The sequence below is a fragment of the Drosophila kikkawai genome, chromosome 3R (genome assembly GCF_030179895.1).
Source record: "Drosophila kikkawai strain 14028-0561.14 chromosome 3R, DkikHiC1v2, whole genome shotgun sequence".
NCBI lineage: Eukaryota > Metazoa > Arthropoda > Insecta > Diptera > Drosophilidae > Drosophila > Drosophila kikkawai.
Window position 1 is genome coordinate 33817437 of NC_091731.1, and position 18580 is coordinate 33836016.

General features: G+C 36.1%; 6 protein-coding genes and 5 non-coding genes across 11 annotated transcripts; 7 read left to right on the forward strand and 4 right to left on the reverse strand.

The window, feature by feature from the left end:
- Nucleotides 1-6951: 6951 nt before the first annotated feature.
- LOC108085849 (cecropin-C) lies at nt 6952-7382 on the reverse strand. The gene is made up of 2 exons (XM_017182606.3): nt 7222-7382; nt 6952-7154 (listed from the first exon to the last, which is right to left on the reverse strand). Exons 1-2 carry the CDS (start codon nt 7318-7320, stop codon nt 7062-7064), a joined length of 192 nt encoding a protein of 63 aa, XP_017038095.1. The 5' UTR covers nt 7321-7382; the 3' UTR covers nt 6952-7061.
- A 3294-nt stretch (nt 7383-10676) lies between these two features.
- On the forward strand, nt 10677-11113 carry LOC108085865 (cecropin-B-like). The gene is made up of 2 exons (XM_017182623.3): nt 10677-10846; nt 10904-11113. Exons 1-2 carry the CDS (start codon nt 10748-10750, stop codon nt 10997-10999), a joined length of 195 nt encoding a protein of 64 aa, XP_017038112.1. The 5' UTR covers nt 10677-10747; the 3' UTR covers nt 11000-11113.
- A 688-nt stretch (nt 11114-11801) lies between these two features.
- Nucleotides 11802-12218, reverse strand: LOC108085845 (cecropin-A2-like). The gene is made up of 2 exons (XM_017182603.2): nt 12048-12218; nt 11802-11989 (listed from the first exon to the last, which is right to left on the reverse strand). The coding sequence occupies exons 1-2, from the start codon at nt 12144-12146 to the stop codon at nt 11897-11899; spliced, it is 192 nt and encodes a 63-aa protein (XP_017038092.1). The 5' UTR covers nt 12147-12218; the 3' UTR covers nt 11802-11896.
- Nucleotides 12219-13469: 1251 nt separating this feature from the next.
- Nucleotides 13470-13901, reverse strand: LOC108085848 (cecropin-A2-like). The gene is made up of 2 exons (XM_017182605.3): nt 13726-13901; nt 13470-13667 (listed from the first exon to the last, which is right to left on the reverse strand). The coding sequence occupies exons 1-2, from the start codon at nt 13822-13824 to the stop codon at nt 13575-13577; spliced, it is 192 nt and encodes a 63-aa protein (XP_017038094.1). The 5' UTR covers nt 13825-13901; the 3' UTR covers nt 13470-13574.
- Nucleotides 13902-14997: 1096 nt separating this feature from the next.
- LOC108085846 (cecropin-A1) lies at nt 14998-15416 on the reverse strand. The gene is made up of 2 exons (XM_017182604.3): nt 15241-15416; nt 14998-15183 (listed from the first exon to the last, which is right to left on the reverse strand). The coding sequence occupies exons 1-2, from the start codon at nt 15337-15339 to the stop codon at nt 15091-15093; spliced, it is 192 nt and encodes a 63-aa protein (XP_017038093.1). The 5' UTR covers nt 15340-15416; the 3' UTR covers nt 14998-15090.
- Nucleotides 15417-16014: 598 nt separating this feature from the next.
- On the forward strand, nt 16015-18558 carry RpS7 (ribosomal protein S7). Its single transcript, XM_017182675.3, has 4 exons — nt 16015-16164; nt 16418-16585; nt 16648-16980; nt 18331-18558. The coding sequence occupies exons 2-4, from the start codon at nt 16418-16420 to the stop codon at nt 18412-18414; spliced, it is 585 nt and encodes a 194-aa protein (XP_017038164.1). The 5' UTR covers nt 16015-16164; the 3' UTR covers nt 18415-18558.
- On the forward strand, nt 17189-17330 carry LOC121501943 (small nucleolar RNA psi18S-1377). Its single transcript, XR_005990747.1, has one exon. It is a non-coding gene; the product is annotated as a small nucleolar RNA psi18S-1377 (small nucleolar RNA).
- LOC121501946 (small nucleolar RNA psi18S-1377) lies at nt 17422-17562 on the forward strand. The gene has a single exon (XR_005990750.1). It is a non-coding gene; the product is annotated as a small nucleolar RNA psi18S-1377 (small nucleolar RNA).
- Nucleotides 17593-17737, forward strand: LOC121501942 (small nucleolar RNA psi18S-1377). Its single transcript, XR_005990746.1, has one exon. It is a non-coding gene; the product is annotated as a small nucleolar RNA psi18S-1377 (small nucleolar RNA).
- Nucleotides 17765-17911, forward strand: LOC121501941 (small nucleolar RNA psi18S-1377). Its single transcript, XR_005990745.1, has one exon. It is a non-coding gene; the product is annotated as a small nucleolar RNA psi18S-1377 (small nucleolar RNA).
- On the forward strand, nt 17952-18090 carry LOC121501945 (small nucleolar RNA psi18S-1377). The gene has a single exon (XR_005990749.1). It is a non-coding gene; the product is annotated as a small nucleolar RNA psi18S-1377 (small nucleolar RNA).
- Nucleotides 18559-18580: the final 22 nt, after the last annotated feature.

Consider the following 18580-nt stretch of genomic DNA (forward strand, 5'->3'; position numbering starts at 1 on the left):
CAAGGAGGCGCGCAAGGGTTGAAGGTTGTCATGGGGACAATGATGATGATGATGATGATGCTGGCAAACTTCAAAACGCATTTTACGCTCGTTAGGTCCTGTTTGGAAGTTTTCAATTTAAAAGGGTTCGCAGGACATTTGCTGCTGGTCATTTAGGGTATTGCCTGTCCCCGTTTAATCAACGTATTCATGAGTTCTTGAACGAGTACAGTTGTGCCTTTGAGAAGCAGGAAGAGATTCTCCAACTCATTCGATGCGAATCAGTGTGTTAACACAAAGTGCAAATCTGATTTGCCTTAACTTGCCATTTTTCAAGCTGTCACTAGCACTCACGACCAACTTCCGTCCCCTTCGTCTTCCAGAGTCTCGCCCTCAGTTCACGAACTTCTCATGACACAATGAAGATACGGACAAACATATTGACAGCTCGTTGCCATTTAGCGAAATGTTTAAATAAAAATTTGCATTCATTTAGAGCGAATGCGAAAGGAGAAGCCAGAAGGAAGTTTTACTTTTGTCAGGGTTGTGTGAGTTGGCGGTTTTAAAGCTATTTTTAAATGGATTTTTCTTTTAACTGTAGATGGATTTATGAATTTATTATCTAGAAATGTTTTATAAAGCTTTAAAATATAAAAAATAATATATTTTTAATTAGTAATTTCATTTTTTAATAGGTTTATAATTTGGTGGGTAAGATTGTTCATTTTGGGGTTCATCCATTCATCTTGATGGTTGATTTCTTCATTTTGGTATTAATTTATTAATTTTAAAATTTTATTTTGTTATTCATGAGTTCAATGCTAGACTCATCTTTAAAATTAACGTTCATTCGTTCATTTTAAGTTTAATTGTAATTAAAACAACTTTTTATTTGTTTATTTTGGAGTTCATTTATTCATTTTGATGGTTAATATATTCATTTTAAGACTTATTTATTCCTTATTGCGTTCGTTTATTTAAGTTTATGTGTTATTTTGGGATTCATTCATTTTATAAAAATCGTAGCTAGATTCTTTTTGTAATTTCATATATATTTTCCTATCCCCAAATGCCATCACTGTTATATATACCCTCCATAAACTGCCATTGGCGCCAATCAGCAACACGTCAAAAGTAACAGGCTCTTCAAGACACTTACCGACTTCGGGGAATCCCCTGCTCGACATATGTTCCAGTCAACTTCCTTTTGCGAATTTATAAAAATTGCAAATGTCGCGGCAACAACAATGGCGGGGAGGATGCGGTGGATGGGTGAGAAAGTGTCCTGGCGTGACAGAAATGATTTGGGCGTTGATGTCATCAGCATCAGCATCAAAATTTAGACTCAGCGATTGTAAAAATTAATGATGTTTTTTCCCGCTAAATAGTTGGGCTGGGAACCAGGGCACATGTGCGACTGACTGACGAAAACCTGGGGGACTTTCCATATCCGTTTGCAATTTTTAAGCCCTGTGCAAAGTGTTTTCTTTGGCTTTTCTTTGTCCATTTTGGAACTGGCGCGTAAATTGACACGACTTTGCTTTCTTTCTCCCTTTTTCCCCTTCTGCCTCGTTATGCTAATGTCCTTTGGCCCGTGAAAAAAAGTAAAAAAAAAGAGTTTTGATTAATGATGCCACTGGATGACGCAAAGCCGCCACAGCTGCCCACCTTAGCCGACTTCCGAAATTGTTATTAAAAAATATATGTATTATAAAGTCGATTTGTGAGAGCTCTCCGCTTTCAGAGGGTAAGTCCGGGCCTCAAGTTACGCTACTTTACTCTTTCAATATTTAATCAATGCTGAGAGCAAACAGACCAAAGATGGGAAACCGAACCTTAATCAAAAAATCAAACAATTGACATTCAATATGGTCTAATTTTTTACGCTGCCATTAAACAAATTATTGGGGAAGCTGTTCCCGAGATGAAAAACCAAAAACGAAACCAAGTCCTGCCAGGACATTTTCCCCAGAGGACGGCAACGACAACATATCAATAAAGCAAACAACAGGCAGGACAAACAATGTGAAGTGGATGGGCAGATGATGGGCAAAGAAAGCGTAAACTGAGACCTAGATTGGTAGGTAATTGAAAAATGCGAATGAAACTCTATATATAGAGCAGGAGTCATCGAATAATTGGGGTCCATTCGGAGCGGGCACGACTGTACCTAGGGTAAGACTGTACCTGGCTCTGACAGCAGCATAAAGAGTGGAGAATAATCGCAGCAAATTTGGTGTAAAATGAGGCAGAAATGTTGGGAAAATTTGGAGAAAATTCACTGCAAGATTCACGCATAATTAAGTGCACTCAAAAGGTGGCCAAACAATACACTCGCCCTCTGGAGGCACTGAGAGAAATTTATATAAAATACTAATATATTATTTTTTTAAGCAAAATTCAAATATTTTTAAAAGCTAAAGCTTTATTTTTGTATAATGCTTTTTTAATAGTGTTAAGTTACCTTTATCTAGAATCTAAATCATTCCTTTTTCCCCCAGTGCCCTCTCAACTATAACCAGACCAGCAAAGGACTCAACACAGGACCAGAACAGGACAAGAGTTCACATTTACATAATGCTCGGCCGAAGGGAAGAGGATTTATGTGTGCCACTTGAGTGCCGCAAATTAATTCAAATGAAATTCGTCCAGAACTTAATCCTCCAGATCTATTGTTCGTCCTGGACGACCGTTGGTTCGTTGTCCCTGTTTTTGGCCGACTAATTTCCTGCAATTGCGACACCTAGAAATCGCTTTTTCTTTTCTTTGATTTGCGCTAATCGCCAAAGTGTCACCGACCGAGCGTCCGACCGGCAGAACCTGGTGTTTGCCTCATTTCCGCATTTAATCCTGGCCGAAAAAAAGAAAAATATCCTCCATTGTTAGAAGGGAAAACCCAGAAAATCCACATCCTGCGAGATGACAGAAATCAGAGCAAAACTAATTTCCCGTTAATGAGGGTCGCTCGCCCTGTTGCGTTTGCAACCATTTTCCTTCGTTTTTTTTTATTAAGAAATTTTCCCACTCACACATGCGTCTCATTAATAATTTTTTCGCCACTCCGCTGCCAGGAATCGAGATTAATTTACGCCTCGCCAGAATCTGACGTGTGCCTGTCAGACGGAAATGTCCCTTTCGGGCCGAGCGCCTTCATTTCTTTTATCTTTTATCTCCGCATTGAGGCCATGGGATTTGGAAGGAGGTCCTGGCTGCTGGAAGAAGGAGCTGCTGAGGCGTCAAATTGTTATTAATTGAAAGTCAAAAGATTTTGCGTGCGAAGCCAGTTTTAATTGGATTGTTCGTTTATTATCTTGGCGGGAATTAATTAATGAAAATTGTTTCAGAGGAAATTTGTTCTAAATATTGTGGTTAGAAATGTTCTTAAGAAGTTAGAGCATAGGAAATAAATAACTAAAATATAATCAACATTTTATAAATAGATATTTTATTACAGATTTATTTTTTCTTGACTCTGTTAATGTAGTTACTCAGTTGAAATTATTATGTTTGCCCTTTTATTTAGCTTTTTCCCATAAATCCTTTTACAACCCTTTAACTGATATTTATTACCATTCAGCTTGTAAAAGTAGTTTGTAATTTATAGCTGTAAGCTTTCAGATTTTTAGAGACATTCTGCTCATTAACTACGATTGTAAATTAAAATTATATGAGTTAACATTCCAAAAAGGGGAAAAGTTGTATAAAAACTGAAGCAGTTTTCATGAAAAAAAGTTGTTTAAAATGTTGAAAAAGTATAGATTTCCACTTTCAACTTTTATCCTTCAAATTTTTTCCTCTAAAAAATTCCTAATAATATTTTTAATAAAAAACCCCGTGAGTCCATAAGGTCAGCCAGTTGTGACGCATTTCATTGTGGAGGCAACACCTCCTTTCCTTAAATTCAACTTCAACCATCCATTGATTTCATTCATATTCATATTCCTAAGTGGAATTCCTGGCACTGCTGTGTCCTATCTATCCTCACGCGATCTGATCGGAAAGGATCTCATTGGCACTCAGTCGCCTGGAAGCTGGCAACAATTGAATAGATTTTATTGCCCCGGGAAAAGTTATGCGCTGACAGGACCTCGGTTCAATGGCAAGGACTCAGGATGCACAACACAATAAAAAATGCCTACATGAGAGATGTCGTCGTTGGGACAAACAATTTCATTTCGTTTTTGTCCTCAAAAAGGCACCCAAAAGCGCTGCCATTGTTGTTAGCCTGTTTATTAAATTGTTCGAAAGGGGTGAGGGGTTAAGGGTGACACACACACACATCCAAAGAGGGGGTCACATCCCGAGCCAGTTCCAGGGTCCACCTTTGTTAATCGTCAAGCTGGCAATAAATCTTGTCCAAGGGCAAGGGATTCCCAAATTGCGTATGAGATGTAATTCCCGACATCACATTTTCCCGGCAAACTCTATATTCTCTCTCTCGTATTTATTTGCGGCATAGACAACGAGTGCAAAAAGGGAGTTTGGGGGAAAATATTTCATAAATTGAATTGTTTTGCATTGTTCTCGCCCCGGCAAGAGCTGCTCTTGTTTCGCTTTGCTCCACAAAACCAAATAAAAAATAGAAAACCATCCAATATGGATGCTGGTGTGTGCTCATGTGTGTCTCGTTTCTGTCTATCTGTGTGATTTATAACGCGTTTAGAATGCCGTCTGAGTACTGGAAATGGAATCAAAGCGACTGTCTCGATAGAGGACCTTCACTCTGATTGCATTGCCGAGTTGATGATGATGAGAAAGTGAACTAACAAGCTGTGAAATCAATGTATTTATTTATTTTTCTTTTTAGCTTAAAGTATTTTGAACTTGATTTACATTTTCACAATATTTAATATTATATTTATAAAGAAAAATTAAAAAATCAAACTACCATGACATACACGGCCTTTAAGGCATAAAGGCTTTGCATACTTTGAGGCGCAAGGACAATTTTTTCTTAGTAAATCTGATATAAGTTCTTTATTTTTGTAAGAATAGTTTTTATTGTACTATTCTTAAATTTATAAGAGGTACATTTAAACATTTAAAGCACTTTTTAACTATAATGACAGTTCAACTTTCAGTTATTTTCCTTGTAAAATTCCAAGAAAGTTCGTCTTAAATTAGTTACATTCTTAAAGTCTTTAAAAATTATTTTTTAAATCTATTTTCCTTTGATATAAATATAATATTTTCTTAGAAATATTTTAAACTTGACACTCAACCTTCCCTATCATATCTTGCACTCAAAATTAAGTACATTTTCATTTCTTACGCTCCCTGACATTACTATAAAAAAATACCCCCCACACACAGATTATGACATTTTAAATATGATAAATTGTCGCACAGAGAAAAGGCAGTAAAACCATCCTCAAGCAGAAAGTGAAACCACAATTTACTTTTCAAATAGGACTGAGAAAATGGTTGACTGCATTTGACACTCGCCTGGCAACGCCCCTTTTTCCCCCCGCCCAACTTTAAACTCCCCTCGAAGGCGAATTGAATTTAAATTTGCTGATTATGCTGTTAGTAGTGCAAATAATGGTTATATTGAGCCATAAAAGAAATTAAGTCAAACATTATTCTTTGCACTCGAGTGGCCCATCTGCGTGTAATATTTTTTAAAACAACTTTCACCACCTTTGAACTCGCTTAGCAAATATTATTGATACATCGGCGGCTTCTCAATGGCTTGTAAACGATTTCTGAAGAGGAGAGAGGAGGAGGAGTGGGATTTCAAGAGGGGGAAGCCTAGCAGGGTGCCAGTCATATAGTATATATTCCCCTATTAGAAGCTGCGACGCACATTACAATTTTTACCAACAGATTCTCGAGTGCTGTTCGAGGGGCTTACGCATGATTTTTCCGGGATTTGTGCTTATGAAATTTTCAAATTTTACAATCTCCGCGCAACGGGCGGGCGGTAAAAGCCAGTCTCCTTTTTATGTAATTTCAAAATGATTATTACTGCGAGAGGAAATCAATGCATAAATTACAAAATACAGCCGACAGACAAAAGCTGATCTTTATTGTTATTCAAATCATTTGGCAGCTGCCAAGGTGGCTTCCGCGTCACAATCTCCTCCTACTCCGCCCTGAGTTGGATTTTCGAATGATAATGATTGACTGGCGGCAGAACGAAGGATGATGCCATTCTAATCTGTCAATAATTCAGACCATGTGCTCTGGCTTTTAGCGCTTTTCAGCCGGAGGCGTCGAGTTCCTCGATTGGCGGCCCAAGCTGTCGATTTCCCAGGCGAGTTGGCCTAATCCGATGGAGATGCCATGTAATTAGGCCTCAGCCAAAGGGCGACAACGGAAGTGTCTTTAAATTTGATTTGGATGCGGTTTTTTAAAATCGAATTTCAAAGAAAATTTAAAAGCCTTGAAATAGGAAGAAAACTAACGAATAAAATCTTATAAAATTCACATCAGAATGTATATCAATAAATCTTTAATTTAAATTACAAAAAATACTTTCAAAAACTCTAATTTTCAAGTAGTTTGATCCTCCGAGAATATTTCAATCTCATTACCCCCACTCTCTATGTTTTCTTTTCGCGAAAACTTGTATAATCATTTTCACAAGGAGCTCCGATAATTTAATGTAAACTCTGCGGTCACGTGTCGCGACCTCCGCTCATGTAAGTAAATCAAAGCAAATTACCAGCCGAACACACAAAACACAACACACACACAGCACACATGGGCCAAGGGCAAAGACCCATTTCAACTTCAACTTCCGCCCCAGAAAAGGTTCATTCTCACAAGTGTTTTGACATTTAAACGCGTTTTGTGCCCCTGAAATGACCACCAACAAGAGGTGGACCCGTAGAGCACAAGGTCTATGGCCCAGGGGAGCCCTTACACTTGCCGCCAGCCCGGGAAAACTGTGGGAAAACCCATAATGCAACATCCACCCTGGGAAAGTGTAATCAAGCCCAATAAAAAAATAGAAGACACATATGTAAATTACGGGGTTGTAAATTCTAACATGGTTTATTTCTATGTGATTGCAAATAAATAAGTGTTTATAATTAAGCAGGTTATCCTAGGAGAGTTCTCTCAAGGATATTTCATCCTCAACCTCTGGCAGTGGCTGCCACATTGGCGGCCTGTTGAGCAATTCCCAGGGCTTGGATGGTGGCATCACGAGTGTGCTGTCCAATGCGTTCCTGAAATTATAAAACGGTGGTAAGTTTAAGTAATCAAATATATTTTATTAAAAAAATTTCAACTTACAATCCTCTTGCCAAGCTTCTTAAGCCAACCTGCCTCCGACTGGCCCAAGCTAATGGCCAGGATGAGGGCCACAAAAACGAAGATCTTGTTGAAGTTCATGATGGATATTATTCCTGAATTATTGGAAGCACTAAAGCTGTGGATATGGCTGTTGGCTGTGGGAACAGAAAGCGACTGATGACTGGACTTGGAAGAGACAGCGCTTTTATAGCAAAGACAATGCCTGATGATACGAAGGGGATTTTTCTTGCCTACATAATGGAAAATATAAAAAGTGGATCCCCAGCTAAATAATAAAGAAGACTTTCTTCGGTTATCTGTTTGAGCAGCTGCCAATAAATATATAGATTTAATAGACATCAAATTATGGATTGAGAAAAGTTAGAAAGGTTGAAATAGGAAAATGTTATTACTTGAAAAATATTAGTTAAAATTATTACTAAAATTTCAAAATTTAAAAAATATCATTCAAGTCAAAGTGCCAGAGTAAAGCAGCTTTCTCAACTCCTGACTAATTTTTATTACAAGTTTAAGCTATTTTTTCAATAAAACCAATCTTAAATACATAATGAACTAAATTTCAAACTAACCTTCCGTTTCATTAATTTTAAATAACCATTAAAACTATAAACTTATAAACTGTAAAAACCAGATTAAACCACTGCCGCAACTGTACTTGATCCTTTAAGAGGGGGATGGATGGCCTCGGGCATCGACACATAATAATATACAACCACCACCACATAAATGTAACTTTAATTTCAACCATAAAAAACCAACAAGAAGAGGGGCAGACAATAGACTCGCAGCAAAGACAACAAATGAATTAAATCAGCAGGGAGACAGAAAACACATATATTTTTTGGGGGTGCAGGAGTCGGGTAAATAGAGACTAGAAAGCACCGAGGATGATATGCGCCTTGTCAGGATATGCCACTAATTTCCTTAACAAGTAAAAACGCTTTATTCATCTTGGGGCCCTGACTTTGCCTCGTTGTTGCTCCTTTCCGGTTCTGTTGCCCTTGCAAAATGTAAATAAAATCGCTCGAATTAACCGCTGAGTGACAGCTACAAGTGGCAGCCGGAGACACACAAAAACCAGGAGGGAGCGAGTCCTGCGTCATAACAGCCAGGACGAGACCACATCCTCAGCTTTAGACTCATTCTCATACCCGTTCTTGAGCTCATCCTTGGGTATTAAGTTGATAGAGCCCACAGGAGCGTGAGTAAGTCAGTAAATGCCGCAACTGGTACTGGAAAGATGCTCAACTACTCAACTACAAAAAGTAGAGGGAGCAGGAAGCTTGTACTCTATCAGGGAGAGCTATAAATTATCTTAGGTTTCAGGGATAGGTTAACTTTTATTTTACAAATTTTAGATGGGTATTTGGGGGTATTAAAAAAGCCTGTCTATAGTCTAGTTTATAGTTTGTAAAATATAAAATATATTTCATATATTTTTACTACCCTTTAAAGGTAAAACCCCAGCAGAATATGACTAATCCAGTAAACAGGCTTTCCCTGAAACCTAAATTCCCGCCTCTGATTGATTACCCAAAGCCAAGACCACCTGGAGACAATGCCTGAGCGCTCAATGTTTGAGCATCTTGGCCTTGCCTTGCCCTGCAGATAGGGAAGTAATCAGCAGATGGGGGAACTTTTTCCCTGGGATTCACAAATTGATAAACGAGAGAGCTGCTGATAAAGAAACTGCTACATATATAAAAAAATATGTATATACAGCAAATAAATAGCCAGAAGAAAGAATCAGGTTTGCCTTCCGCTCAGCCCTCAAGCTTGATCGATCACTTGAATCATAATGACAAAGCGTCATCGGATCTATATGACTTGAGTGCGGGTTCCCATTTCTGTGGGATCACTGGGATCACTCAGTTCTGTGCTTTTTTTGTTTACAGAAACAAAATTCACACGAGAGAAATTCCATTCATAAAACTAAGTTGTAGTAAAACTTATCTTATCGTTATAGTTGTATATTTTTTATTACAAGTATTACAAGTCCTAATTAAGCAAAGATCACCCAAGGGACTTTTCTTAACGAAGACAGTCCATTGATAGTTGCCAGCTGTTGACTAACATTTCTCCAAGTCATTAATTAAGTCTAGTTCGAGGTATTGCGTATGTGTCAGTAGATCGGAAGCTCAATTCTACGGATCGTTCAACCCATTGAGTAATTCGCATTTGTTGTGTTTTGCTTTTTGTTTTTGCTTTTCTGTTTTTTTATGGGGGAAGCCGAGTCAAACGTGTTTGCTGATTAATTCATTTCGCTTGCCGCTCGAATGTTTGGCGTTATTTCCCGGACTTTTTATGGGTTAAGGGGTATTTTTTTTTGTTCTTTGCTTTGTTGCGCACCCAAAAACTATTTAAATTAATTATGTTTGAATCAGGAGATTATAGACAAATGTGGTTTACTTTATGGTAATGTCAAAGCCATGTTGACAAAGGGGATTTCTTGAGTTCAGGAAATTGCAAAGTTCTTGGTTGCTATGTTCTATAATTTTAAAGATTTTGGGTTTACTTTCAATTATTATATGCTAGCTTAATAAAATAAAATATTGTTTTTGTTAGCAAAGACTTAAGAGAACAACTTAACTAAAGAGCTTTGCTAAATATGAATTTGTATTTGTAATCAATTTTCCCCTTTATTTTAATAGTTAAGGATATTATATTTTCAAATCTGCGAATTCCCAGTATAATCCCGACAAAGATTTTAATAATGTAAAAGTTTACAATACAATTTGTGGTTTATTCCTTTATTAAAAAAAAGTGCAAGTTGTTGACCCTTGTGTATAGCCTTTGTTGTGTGATACTTAAGCTGCTGATAACCGAACTAATAATAAACTGAATTATATAGAAAAACCATCCAGACAGAATCCTTGAGTGTTGTTGATAAGCCAACGAAGGGTGGAGAAAGAATTGGCATCTTGACTTTTATTGATTAAGTTGAGGAATGCTCAACAGGAGAAGTACTCATGAAAAACGTTTGGTCAAAATAATTTACATATTTCTAAAAATTTTAAAGATATATATGTGAAAAAAGTAGTTTGTTCTTTTATTTATTACTTTGTTTTATTTAATATTTATTATATTTATATAGAACCATGTAAAAAATATAAAGTCAGAGCTTTATAATCTTAAAAACTTGCATTCGTATTACGACTTATATCTAGATCCGAATATATTGATATTATTCCAAAATATTGCAAATATTTTATTATAATTTTGAGTGACTTACATCGTAAGACATTGAATTCTTTAATTACTTTGGAAACACCAAGTACCAGCATCCTATCTATGACTCTTCCAACTCTATCTGCTGAACTTTAGTCCCAGCAAATAAAAAAAAAAAATCTCCAACCTTGCAGCATCTCAGTATCTCTTCCTGCTGGCTTCCTATATAAGCTTAATCCCTTTGAGCTTCGAGCATCAGTCGTTCAGTTCTTACTGCAACAGCATCAGCTTTCATTTAAAATCCAGAAAAAAAAAACAAAACCAATTCCATCTCACCATGAACTTTAACATGATCTTTGTATTTGTCGCCCTCATCCTGGCCATCAGCTTGGGACAGTCCGAGGCTGGTTTGTTTGGTAAGATTGGCGAGACATTTGTAAGTATATTATTTAAAATATTTTAAGAATTATAATTAATATGATTTTCTCTATAGGATCTCATTCCCGAAAGCATTTTGAATATCAAAACCCAGGTCCTCTCAGGTGGCCAGAAGGAAGTTGCTAATGTGGCAGCCACAGCCCGCGTTTAAAGTCGAAAAGTCGAACATTATAGGGCTCCAGCACCTGATCAGACTGCCCTAGTTATTTCATTTTTATAAAATCAAAAAATTTAAGCAAATAAAACAAGCAAAAATATTTCTGTACATCTTTGTTTTAATATTTTTTTTTTAATGTTTTGGAGATACAAGACATAAATGTTTGAAAAAATTATTATTTAGTTAGTAGAAATTATAAATTTTTGGTTTTCTTTAAAGGAAATTTGAAAATCTTAATATTTAAATAAATAATATTTCCCAATTAAGTCTACAACTTCATTACAAAATTAAAAAAAATATATATATATCAATTTTAATTTCTCTTAAAATCGAAACAATGACTGAGACAAGAGCATATCAAAGCCAAATATTAAAATTTTCAACGCTTGTTTATATTATATTCTCAACTTACTTTCGCTTAAATACAATAAAAATAAAATAAATAGTATTTAGTTGGTCATTTTATTAAAATAAAAAAGCACAAAAGGTTGATAGTTCTGAGCGAAGAGCCTTTTACTTTTAAACATTCGCAACTTTGTTATATTAAAAGTTGAATGATTTTAATAAACATAAAATAAGAAACAGTTTCTTATTTCTTTTCATATTTCTAGGGATTTCCTAAATTTTTTAATTTTCCTAATAAATTTCAAATGTATTTTAAAGAAGAATGTTTTAGATATCAAACAATTTACCTAATTTTTGTATTGCTTTTGGATAAACCGTTTTGGTAAACAAGGATTGTATACCCTTTAGTAGAATATTTTGATTAATTTAATAATTTAACTTCATTAAAATGTTTTCAGTTAAAATACATTTTTATTTTTGACAGTTAAATAATAAGTTATTTAAATAAAATAAATAAGTTAATTGTATAAATTGTATATTCATAAATTATCCTCTGGCAGTAGCTGCAACATTGGCGGCCTGTTGAGCGATTCCCAGACCCTGGATAGTGGCATCCCGAGTGTGCTGGCCAACGCGTTCCTGAGGAGAAGGATGTCTATTAGTTTAAATACAAAATATTTTGTAAGGAAAAACTTACCAGTTTCTTCCCAATCTTCTTCAGCCAACCAGCCTCAGACTGTCCCAAGCAGATGGCCATAATGAGGGCGACAAAAACGAAGATCTGATTGAAGTTCATGATGATATAGCTGGATTAATCCTGGTTTTGAAGGAGTTTCGAAGTGATCCTTTTGATATTGCTGTGCAGTGAGTACTGAACGACTGATGCTGGAATAGTAAGGAGCTACAGCTTTTATAGCTGAACTGAAACATAGCTCGAAAGGCAAAGGCAGATAAGAAATGATCGGGGATTTTTCCCTAAAAAAGAACACGAGAGGAGCCCAATTCATTAGGAATCACACTAAATAAATCCATATCAAGATTTAGGGGGTTTATATTCTTTTGATTAAGGGGAAACACTCTCAATTTTCTGAGAAGTCGACCTATTTTGTTGTTAATGTCTTGAACTTAGAGAAGGAATTTAGTAGCTACCATACAAAACAATGTTTAATATTTAAGAATTTTGTTTAAAAGTCGACATTGTATGAATATATATATAACTATGTTGAAATGTTAAATTATAACGACTTAATTAACCCCTAAAACATGCTAAGAATTAAATTTGAGCTTGTGATAACTTTATGAATGTTAATGGTTATCCCCATTTTTATACCCTTGCAGGGTATTATAATTTCAGTCAGAAGTTTGCAACGCAGTGAAGGAGACGTTTCCGACCCTATAAAGTATATATATTCTTGATCAGCATCAACAGGGGAATCTTTCGAGATATGTCAGGACGAAATCAATTTTTTTGCCATTTTTGCAAAATTTTATAAGGGGTTACATCATTAAAATTTTTGATTTTGATAATAAATTGAATTTTCAAAATTTTTAAATGAAGTATGCAAACTTATTAACTGTAGAAAATCTTGCACAGAACAGTTTTCCGATTTAAAATTAATGCTCTTTTGGCCGAGTTATGATATTTTTAATTTAAAAAAAATCAAGAAGTTTTTTAATATAAAAAATCAGATTTTATAATACAAAATAATATTTTTCTAAGTCAAGGAATCATTTCCGACCCCATAAACCATATATATTCTTAATCAGCATCAACAGGGGAATCTTTCTAGACATGTCCGGAAGAAATCGATTTTTTGGCCATTTTTGCAAAATTTTATAAGGGGTTACATCATTAAAATTAGCAAAAATGCCCAAAAATGTTGATTTCTTAAAATTTTAAATTTGGTATGCAGTTTTTTTAAATTAATAAAAACTAACACAAAACTGCTTTCCGAATCGAAATTAATGCATTTTTGGCTTAGTTATGATATATTTTAATTGTTACCTAAAAGGGTATACAAACTTTGGCTGGCCAAAGTTAGCTTTCTTTCTTGTTAATATAATACAATAAATATTATATTTAAGTTCATAAAACAAATAATTTAAAAAAGCAAATATATTATGTTCATTTAAGTGTTTTTTTATTAACCAGGTTCAATGCATTTATCAAATTAAAATAAATAAGTTTTCTTAAAAATAGTTATAAATATATTCAGGATCATTTTTAGCCTCTGGTTGTGGCGGCAACATTAGCTGCCTGTTGAGCGATTCCCAGACCTTGGATGGTGGCATCCCGAGTGTGCTGGCCAACACGTTCCTATAGGGAAAGTATTCGTTATTTCCAGTAATAAAATTCAGGATTTTAAGGAACTTACAATTTTCTTGCCAATCTTCTTCAGCCAACCAGCCTCGGACTGTCCCAAGCAGATGGCCATAATAAGGGCGACGAGAACGAAGATCTGTTTGAAGTTCATGGTGAGATTTCTTGTTTTTTTTTCCTGGGAAATAGGCTTAAGCTGATGCTTTTGATATTTCTGTTGCAGTGGGAACTGAACGACTGATGATTGAGATAGAAAGGGCTCAGGCTTTTATAGGCAAACAGACAACCTGTAGACAGCGTAGAGATAAGGCACAAACGGGGATTTTTGCACAGAAAAAGTACACGAGAGGAAACAAATCTGCTTGGTATCAGTTTTTACAACTGTGACCATTTTCAGACTTTGGGGGTTTTCTTATTAATTTATTATATTTTATAATTTATTTATTGACAAGACTGAGCTGTATAAAGTAGCTTTATTTTATGGGTTAGAATCAATTTTAAATCGTATCTTAAAATTATTCTAGTATAACTTTCTGAGTTAAAACTAAGCGAAAAAAAATGAATAAATAGTTAAATATAAGTAAACTAAATAGTGTGAACATTAAATTCAAGACAATTGTCTAAACTAAGCGAAGATATATTTTATAAAACTAAAATTGTATATGATTTAGTTTCGAAATAAACTATTTTTTAGTGGTCAAAATATAGTTTCCAAAATGTAGGGGAGAGTGGGGATAGGTGAACCACTTTTTTTTATTAACATTATTATGTCTGAACAATTCGACGTAAGGGTCTGCTGTATATAGAAATCTATCCCCGTGGTTCACCTATCCCCACTCTCCCCTATAATATGTATGTTCAATTTTAAAGAAAATAATACGTAATTTAATTATTTGTTTTAATTAACGTAAACACATTCATGGACAAATTTTAGTCATATTAGCCTGCATAAGCATATTTTCATTAGTTTTGGATCATTTAAATCCTTTTTTGCACCTCTGGCCTTTGCAAGGATATTCTGTTTGCAAGATCAAAATAATATTTATAAAAGAAACAAATTATATTGGTTAAAGTAATCAGATTACAAAATAAAATATTGGCTTCTTGAAAAAAGATTTCCGTACCCAACTTGTACAGTTTGGTTTTGGTTCAAGGGTTTTTTAAATTAAAGATTGTAGATTTTAAAATACTTATTTTGTGTACTTGTTTATTTTATATTCTTGGGCTAAACAAAGTAACTAAACAAATTTCTTTGAGACTTTTGATTGAAAATTCCCAAATTCCCACTTGAGTTAAGCCTTTTAAATAATAGAAAAATAATAGCAAATTACATTTTCATACGTTTTATTAATTTATGTTTAAATAAAATAAATAAGGTTTTAAATATAGGTAGTTGTAGTCGGATGATCAGTGCTTGAATTCAGCCTCTGGCAGTGGCGGCAACATTAGCAGCCTGCTGAGCGATTCCCAGACCCTGGATTGTGGCATCCCGAGTGTGCTGGCCAACGCGTTCCTATAAGGAAAATCATATTAATTATAATTCTTAAAATATTTTAAATATTAAACTTACAATTTTCTTGCCAATCTTCTTCAGCCAGCCAGCCTCCGACTGTCCCACAGTAATGGCCAGGATGAGGGCGACGAAAACGAAGATCTTGTAGAAGTTCATGGTGGTTTTATTTAATTTATTGTTCAGTTAAAAAATAGCAAAATTAGCTGAAGCTGCTGAGTGCCTGTTGAGTGACTGATGATTAAGTCCAGAGAGACAACAGCTTTTATAGGTGAAAAGACAGACAACCGAAAGCGCTGCCGATAAGGTTTCAAAGGGGATTTTACTCTTAAAAAAGTACACCGGCTCTAAATCAGATTGTGGCAGGGAATCATATTCCGAGAGCTCCAAGATGGATTATATTTATAAGGGGATCTACACGAGTTTACCATAGATTTATCAACAAATTACCAGTAAAATAAAAATAGTTTAAAGAATAATACATTTACTTGTTGAATTTTAATACACTTATTTTAAATTAATTTGTTTAAATTGATTTATTTAGTCACTAAGAAGTACAAAATAAATCAGAAAATACTATAAATGTTTATAGCAAAGTTTTGCACCTTTTTTTGTTCAAGTAATCAACCTTTATCAAGTTTCTTTACCATCTTTTATCAATAATCGATAAGCTATTGATGGCACTAAAACTATCGATACGATAGTGTATCGATGTTTTGACAGTTTCTAGAGACTCGACGAGCTGAATTTATTGCCACTGCAAAATTGAAAGTAACTTAGAAAGATGAAATTTTGGCTGTAATTTATGTAAATATTTTCTGTTTAATTTTGAGAAAAACTTTCTTCCTTTTCCCCCGTTCTTTCCTATCGCATTGCTAAAAACCAATCGATAGTCCTGCTCTTATCGATAGCGCAATCGATATTTTGACAGCTCGGGGCTGTCACTTTCAGCGACTTCCTTTCCTGTCAAAATAGTCGACAAAGGTGGTACTTTTTCTTTAAGCGACGCCGAAAAATGGACGAAAACCGCGATAAACACAGCGCAGTGCTGCTAAATAATAAGTCAGAAAGTTAAAGTAATGAATAACAATGGAGATATTAATTGCGGCCCGGCGAGATGCTGGCGGAATAAGGCCGATTGCCGGCGATTTGTTGGCGGCGGCTGCGTTGTGCGAAAGCGGTTTTCGTGTTGAATTGTGTTTGTACCCTGTACTGACCTGCGTTGGTGCCCTTGCAGATGGCTATCGGCTCCAAGATTATCAAGCCCGGCGGCGCAGATCCCGATGACTTTGAGAAGTCCATCGCCCAGGCCCTGGTGGAACTCGAGGCCAACAGCGACCTGAAGCCCTACCTGCGGGACCTGCACATTACCCGTGCTCGCGAGATTGAGTTCGGCAGCAAGAAGGTATGTTTGCATAGCTGGCATTTACCCATTAACTCACACGTTTCCCTCCCTCTTACCCGCAGGCCGTCATCATCTACGTGCCCATTCCACAGCAGAAGGTGTTCCAGAAGATTCAGATCATCCTGGTTCGCGAGCTGGAGAAGAAGTTCTCTGGAAAGCACGTCGTTGTGATTGGCGAGCGCAAGATCCTGCCCAAGCCAACGCGCAAGGCCCGCAATCCCCTCAAGCAGAAGCGCCCGCGCTCTCGCACCCTGACGGCCGTCTATGACGCCATCTTGGAGGATCTGGTCTTCCCCGCTGAGATTGTGGGCAAGCGCATCCGCGTCAAGCTGGATGGCTCCCAGTTGGTCAAGGTGCACCTGGACAAGAACCAGCAGACCACCATCGAACACAAAGTGAGTTCTTGACTCAAGTAATTGGAATACGGAAGAGTGCATCGTGTTGGTTAGGTTGTTCCCTCGATATTTGCCCTCCTCTGCCATGGAGGGTAATCTTCGCCAGGGGACGCAGATTAGTTAGGGCCAATAACTCGTTATTGCAGGCATTAAGAAGCCTTTGCAGTCCTGCATCTCCAAATATTGGCCACATTTTGGTCACATTCAACCGTTCTTGTGTTATTTGCTGGTTGATTTTAACCAAAACCAGTGATTGTCAAACAGAACGCATATAAATCAGGCAACTAATCACTCCATAATGTTGAGCCGACTATCCAGGGCTTCAGCATTACTAAATGTATGCCACAACTGAAACATATTTTGATGGAGGTTATTGAAATAACATTTATAAAGGAATTTATAGGGTTTACAATTGTCTATACAAGTAAGATTTTGTTAATACCGTTTTTGTGTTATTTGCTGGTTGTTATAACCAAACCCAGTGATTGTCAAACTAAACGTAGACCAAAGGCAGCTAATCACTCCATAATGTTTATTCTACTTAAGCCAGGAATTGAGCATTACTAAATGTATGCCACAAGCATAAATCTGTTTTATATAAAGGTCTTTTCAACGTTCTTGTGTTATTTGCTGGGTGTTTTTTTATAAACCAGTGATTGTCAAACAGAACGCATAATAAACCCAGAAAACTAATCACTCCATAATGATGGGTCCATTTTAACCAGGACCACTTCATTACTAACTGTTCGCTACAGTTTTGAAATCTTTAAAATGAATATTTTCACCGTTCTTGTGTTATTTGCTGGTTGTTTTTTTTATAAACCAGCGATTGTCAAACAGAACGCATAGTAAGCAAAGGCAGCTAAATCACTCCACAATGTTGAGCCGTCATTAACCAGGGCTGCTGCATTACTAAATGCTTGCCACATTTTCTTAAAAATATAAATTTCAGAAATTATAACTATATAGTTACGTTCTTGTGTTATTTGCTGGTTGTTTTCTATAAACCAGTGATTGTCAAACAGAACGCAAACCAAAGCAACTAATCACTCCATAATGGTGCGTCCAATTTAGCCAGGACTACATCGTTACTAAATGTATGCAACATTCTTATATATAAACTCAAAAACCAATACACGATACACTTTCTATACCGCCTTTTTGCCTCCCAAGCACTGTTTTGTTCTGGTGGCTTGGGACTTCCTATATCGGCGGCAGATTAATCCAGCTTTCCGTACGCCATCTTCGCTGTAGTTTTCCTGCTGCAGTGGAGGTCACGGCAGCTGTACACCTAAAAAACTTATACCCAAATCTGAAAACTAATCTATTGCATTTTGTTTCTTCTACCAGGTTGACACCTTCACCTCGGTCTACAAGAAGCTGACTGGCCGTGACGTTACCTTCGAATTCCCCGACAACTACCTGAATGTCTAAGAGCGGGTTCTCGTAACGAATGTCGCGAGTGGGTTCGTTGGTTCATCTGGGAAAGTCACTGCGCTTCTGTTGTGCAGAAGATATGGGTTTTTTAAATGAGCTAGAGAGCGTAACGTGAATAAACATTAAACATTTAAAAAATAAGCTTACAATTCCAATTAAGTCA

What these genes read in the sequence shown, in the direction of transcription:
- LOC108085846 (XM_017182604.3), bottom strand. Translation starts at nt 15,339, where the DNA reads ATGAACTTCTACAAGATCTTCGTTTTCGTCGCCCTCATCCTGGCCATT. An exon ending in AGAAGATTGGCAAGAAAATT is followed by an intron (nt 15,184 to 15,240) that starts GTAAGTTTAATA and finishes TTTTCCTTATAG; the next exon opens with GAACGCGTTGGCCAGCACAC.
- RpS7 (XM_017182675.3), top strand. Translation starts at nt 16,418, where the DNA reads ATGGCTATCGGCTCCAAGATTATCAAGCCCGGCGGCGCAGATCCCGAT. An exon ending in TTGAGTTCGGCAGCAAGAAG is followed by an intron (nt 16,586 to 16,647) that starts GTATGTTTGCAT and finishes TCTTACCCGCAG; the next exon opens with GCCGTCATCATCTACGTGCC. An exon ending in AGACCACCATCGAACACAAA is followed by an intron (nt 16,981 to 18,330) that starts GTGAGTTCTTGA and finishes TTCTTCTACCAG; the next exon opens with GTTGACACCTTCACCTCGGT.
- LOC108085865 (XM_017182623.3), top strand. Translation starts at nt 10,748, where the DNA reads ATGAACTTTAACATGATCTTTGTATTTGTCGCCCTCATCCTGGCCATC. An exon ending in GTAAGATTGGCGAGACATTT is followed by an intron (nt 10,847 to 10,903) that starts GTAAGTATATTA and finishes TTTTCTCTATAG; the next exon opens with GATCTCATTCCCGAAAGCAT.
- LOC108085849 (XM_017182606.3), bottom strand. Translation starts at nt 7,320, where the DNA reads ATGAACTTCAACAAGATCTTCGTTTTTGTGGCCCTCATCCTGGCCATT. An exon ending in AGAAGCTTGGCAAGAGGATT is followed by an intron (nt 7,155 to 7,221) that starts GTAAGTTGAAAT and finishes TTATAATTTCAG; the next exon opens with GAACGCATTGGACAGCACAC.
- LOC108085845 (XM_017182603.2), bottom strand. Translation starts at nt 12,146, where the DNA reads ATGAACTTCAATCAGATCTTCGTTTTTGTCGCCCTCATTATGGCCATC. An exon ending in AGAAGATTGGGAAGAAACTG is followed by an intron (nt 11,990 to 12,047) that starts GTAAGTTTTTCC and finishes CCTTCTCCTCAG; the next exon opens with GAACGCGTTGGCCAGCACAC.
- LOC108085848 (XM_017182605.3), bottom strand. Translation starts at nt 13,824, where the DNA reads ATGAACTTCAAACAGATCTTCGTTCTCGTCGCCCTTATTATGGCCATC. An exon ending in AGAAGATTGGCAAGAAAATT is followed by an intron (nt 13,668 to 13,725) that starts GTAAGTTCCTTA and finishes CTTTCCCTATAG; the next exon opens with GAACGTGTTGGCCAGCACAC.